This window comes from Helianthus annuus, chromosome 4 (assembly GCF_002127325.2).
Source record: "Helianthus annuus cultivar XRQ/B chromosome 4, HanXRQr2.0-SUNRISE, whole genome shotgun sequence".
In the NCBI taxonomy this organism is placed as follows: domain Eukaryota; kingdom Viridiplantae; phylum Streptophyta; class Magnoliopsida; order Asterales; family Asteraceae; genus Helianthus; species Helianthus annuus.
In genome coordinates, this window is record NC_035436.2 from 98,389,977 (window position 1) to 98,395,329 (window position 5,353).

General features: G+C 38.3%; 1 protein-coding gene across 1 annotated transcript; it reads right to left on the reverse strand.

The window, feature by feature from the left end:
• Positions 1-1,363: 1,363 nt before the first annotated feature.
• On the reverse strand, positions 1,364-2,413 carry LOC110933282. Its single transcript, XM_022176512.1, has one exon. It carries the CDS (start codon positions 2,411-2,413, stop codon positions 1,364-1,366), a length of 1,050 nt encoding a protein of 349 aa, XP_022032204.1.
• Positions 2,414-5,353: the final 2,940 nt, after the last annotated feature.

Here is a 5,353-nt window from a genome sequence, read left to right on the forward strand (position 1 = left end):
AATAAGCTGGAGACGACCCGCGAAAGACAAACTTTTTGCTTTCCAATCCGTGATACGAGACTCCAAATTATCAACAAGCTTCTTACAATCAGAATAATTCAATCTTGACGAGATGAGAGGAACACCAAGATACCTGACCGGAAGGGTACCTTCATCAAACTGCATGATTTTTCGGATTTGATCTTTAACATAATTCGGAACACCTCCAAAAAATACAGTGATCTTCGTCATGCTAGGAACCAATCCCGACATATTCTTGAAAAGATTCAACGACTCAAGAATAACAGCTGCTGAAAGAGGATCACCACGAGCAAACAAGAATAAATCATCTGCAAAACATAAGTTAATAATCCTTTGCTCTTCACATTTATGGTGAAATTTAAAATCGGCAGTATCATCAACTCGCTTTTGAAGAATCAACGTAAGGACCTCCATTACCAACATAAAAAGATAAGGAGACATAGGATCCCCCTAACGTAAGCCCTGCTTCCCCTTAAAATAACCATGCAGATTACCGTTAATGGATAACGAAAATGTAGTAGAAGTAACACACGCCATAACCCAATTGATCATCTTCTTATGAAAACCAAAGCCATGTAAAATAGTATCCAGGAAACCCCAATCAACAGTATCATATACCTTCTGAATATCAACTTTAAACGCACATCTCAGAGGACCATGATTGTAATGATAGTTGTGCATTAATTCCTGGGTTAGGAGGATATTATCTGAAATCTTCCTACCCGGAATAAAAGCTGACTGATTAATATTAACAATATCTCCTAGGCCCACTTTTATACGAGTAGTAATAATCTTACTTATACACTTGTAAAGAGTGTTGCAGCAAGATATAGGCCTATAATCCGTTACTGAATCTGGAGTCGTCACCTTCGGAATAAGAGAAATTACCGTATGATTTAGCTGATTTAGAAGCTTTCCATTCTGAAAAAATTCTTTAATCGCTAAACAGACATCTTTCCCAACAAAATCCCACGCTTTTTTAAAGAACACCGAGGTATAACCATCCGGTCCAGGAGCCTTATTCCCTGCAATTGAGAACATAGCATCTTTTATTTCATCATCAGTCACTGCACGGACCATATTATTTGCTTTCACCAGAGTCAACTTATTCCGAAAGATATCCATATTTGGCCTACACACAACCTGGCCCACATTCCCAAAAAAAATCGAATAATGGTTAACCAAAGCTAAAGTCGCTGCCCCCCCCCCCCCTTCATGCAAAATTCCATCCGTATCGCGAATTAAAAGAATTCGGCTTCTGTGAATTTTGGCTTTCAAGACGTTATGAAAATATTTGGTGTTAGAATCCCCAAGCGTTAACTAATCAACTTACGATTTTTGTTTAAAAAACAGCTTCATCATGAATGGCATCTTTATAATTTTTAAGAAGAATACTATGCTTTGCTAAGACATCCACATTTGCTGGATCCTGATCCATAACAAGCTGACAGTCATCAAGATCCTTCCTTGCCTTCTTTACATTCTCATGCAGATTTCCTTGTTGAAAGAAGAGTTTTTGTAACGGAGTTTTCAGTAACTTAAGCTTCATAACAACCTGGTACATACGAAACCCTGTAATCTCTTTTTTCCAGATCTGATTAATAGCTTCCAGAAAACCATGCTTTTCAGCAATTAGATTTACGAATTTAAAAGGTCTTGGTTTGTCTCTGGCAACAGTCGGCAACTTCAATATGCAAGGAGCGTGGTCAGAAACCCGAAACGGGTGAAAATAAGCTCCAGCGTTAAGAAACTCAGCAACCAGATTTATATTGCACATAATTCGGTCCATTTTTTTAAAAATAATACCTCCTCTATGCTGATTGTTCGACCATGTGTAATGTAACCCTGTGCTATTAACATCAAACACATCAATAGAATTAACACACTCTCTAAATTCACGGGTTCCAATGCTATAACCGGATGAACCTGTACTCGAATCATCATGAAATAAGGAGGCATTGAAGTCCCCCATAATTACCCATGGCTTGTCTTTCATAATAGAGCTATGAGCACATAAATTGTTCCATAAATCCCTTCGATTTCTGTAGTTGTTATCCGCATAAACAAACATGCAAAATAAGGATTTTCTATCAAGTTTAAACATCACTTGAGTATGAATCACCTGATCAGTTTGCGAGAGGACCATAACATCAGCCATATTCGGATCCCACCCAAGCATGATCCGAGTACCTTTTAAACAACAACTAGCATTCGAGTTCCAAAGCCACGAGCTAAAAACTTTTTGACAGACCTTTGGAACATTTGACGTGTCAACATGAGTCTCCATAATAGCACACACCTGAGCATGATTATCCACAACTACCTGACAAACCTCCTTCTGTTTGAGGGAGTGGTTCAACCCCCTGATGTTCCAAGAAGCGACACTACCCATTTACACCCATTGAATCGGGTGTGCTTGCACCCTCATAATTGTTTCCGAGCTTGTTCTCCATATATTTTGGAATATCTGCCAGAAGATTATCAACATCGGTGTCATCGGTCATCATCACCTCATCAGTGTTATGGTTCTTTCCTTTTGGTTGTACTCTTACTCGTAAATTAGCTCCTCCCCCGTATCATCATTCATATTACTAGTATCCTCGCTTAAAACATCAAAAGGATTAGAAGTTTCAATTTTTTTCTGACTCGGTCCTTCATTGCCCTGATTTGACTTTGGTTTTACCACCGGCCTATAAGTAAACTTATGCTTCTGGTTCTTTACATTCACACCTTGAGTATTCGGTTTTTTTATTTTCACAACGGTCTCCTGAAATTCATCATTGTGTTTGCTATTAACATCATTCCTAACCTGAACAGGTTTCTTTGGACATGAATTGTCATTATGGCCGAACACACAACACGAAGAACATCTCATAGGTTCCCAATCATAATCGACTTTTACCTCCACTTTTGCATGGCCATTCCCATCCAAGTTTGGAATAGCAACTATGACACTTTTCTTCAGATCCTTGTCCGCATGTACTTCAACCATGGCTCTTGCAAAACTGCTCCTCCCATATGATTCAGTACACATAGTCGCAGTGTAAGAATCCAACATTTTTGGTGTGCCAATCTTCGATGCCAACAATCTCAGCCCATCCTCTGTAAAAGCAGTCAAAGATATATCATGCATTTTAATCCAAACTGGAACCGTTTTAATATCCTGCTTTTCCACCATCACATTCGAAGACCATTCATTCCAAATAATTGGAACATTCCTGGTCGTCCACGGTCCATCTTCCAACAGCTTAGCCATCCCCTCTTTCGTTTTAAATTTAAAGAAAAAGAATCCCTTCGCGTTCATCATTAGTCTTGAGAGACCATACTTCACCCAGTTATTTTTAACAAAGTAATCAACAACCGGATAGGCTAGTCTTTTCCTCAAAAATAACCATACAACGTATTTTCATATCTATTATGCACCTGTTTTACTGACGAGATTGGAATCACGACATCAGCTCCATCAACAGTTTCATTTGACTCCATTGCCCTGAAATTGACTTTAACTGGCTCCTTCTTAGATTTCACAGCATTTGCAAATGACATTGGTTTCTCAGCATTGTTCGTTGAAGAGGTTCCAATATCATTATCCTTCGTCAACTTTTGGGAGTCAAAGTACGACACACTCTCATAACCATCTTCAATCCGGAAGTCAGCCAAGTTATTCACCATAACAGGTTTAACCAAAGGATTATCCACGAGCTTTGATATTTTTTCCAAACCATCCAGAATCGATGCATCAGATGTAGAAAACATCCCCCTTCTTGGAAGCTTCAGGTTGCTGTCAATGTTCGTGACTCGAAGCCCTATTCCACGTTTCGATGACAAACCCCCAGACTCATTCCCTGAACCGTCACTATTGTTTCCCATGCAGCCGCCACACGTAAACAATCTCTCTAAGAAACCGAAAAACTTTAACACATGCACACATAAAAGCCCGAATCAGCCGACAAGGAAGCAAGCAGAACCCTTATCGGCCGACAAGAACAAATCTCTCTTTATGTTTCTTTTACAATGGTTAGATGGTCTATGCTTTAACTTTTATGTTTTATGCTTTATGTCTATGGGACATAGTCACTTGATCTTTATTTTTCAAGAATTAGTTAAAAGTTGTTTACATTTGAACATAGAGATAGTTCATTTTATTACAATACTTAGGGGGAAACTGTTAGGAAACTTTATTTGTAAGTATTGAAGAAAATCTCAATCAACTGGATCTCTGAAGAAGATAACAGTCCTGAAGAACACAACAAGATGAAGAAAAATAGTTGGGACAACTAAAAAGCAAAGTATCTACTACAAAGAATCTCAAGTTGATAAAGAGTTGATTTGGATTATCAGAGAAGGTCGTTTCTGATGGATCTGATGATATTTCTGATGAAATATCATCAATTTCTGACAAATTCTGATCATCATACTTTCTGATGATTTGTTCACTAGAATTTCTGGTGAAGTGGCTTATTAGAAATTCTGATAACAGACCCACTTGTCTAAAATCACAACTCTATCCTGCCACCCATGACCGAAGCATGACATTATTGGTTTTCATGATTACAAATGCAACTTGAATGATGGATTCAATGAATATGTCAAATTGCTACGTTATGCAGGACTTATTGCATGAATAAACAGTTGTTTATTCATGTCCATAGCCGTCTATAAATAGAAGGCTCGAGAGGCAGAAGATACTTGAGTTTGAAGCTTAGCATTCACATATAAACACTCAAACTCCAACTGCTTTTCTCACCCATAGAAATCAAGATTCACTTGTATTAGATAATAATCTTACAATCACCTTGTTAAACTAATTTGTTTCAAAGTGATATAAACTTGATAATTCTGTAGGTCTTGATTCTTGAAAGTCTGATTTCCATTTCCGCACATCTTTTTCACATATACTGAAATCACTTGCCATATTACGTAAAAAGAAGTTGTTAAGGCCATACTGGGTCCAACACATGGTCTGTATCACAACCACACATATGCACATATATCACCATGTAATCAAATAAGCATGTAAGTCGCAATAATGCATGCAAGTAATCATCCTAGTCTTCCCCAGACTATCCCTCCCAGTTTCTCAAACTGAACTCCCTAGCCTCTCAGACTAATTCCCTGGTCTCTAAGACCAACTCCCAGTCTCTAAGACTAATCCCCTGGTCTCTAAGACCAACTCCCTGGTCTCTAAGACCAAACCTCCCAATCTCTAAGACTAAACATCCCCAATCTCTAAGATTGAACCCCTCAGTCTCTAAGACTGAACCTCCCCAGTCTCTAAGGCTGAACACCCTCAGTCTTTAAGACTGAAATATAAATTTTGGAAAGTGTATTT

Excerpts from the sequence above, each read along its gene's own strand:
- LOC110933282 (XM_022176512.1), bottom strand. The coding sequence starts at position 2,413 with ATGGGTAGTGTCGCTTCTTGGAACATCAGGGGGTTGAACCACTCCCTC.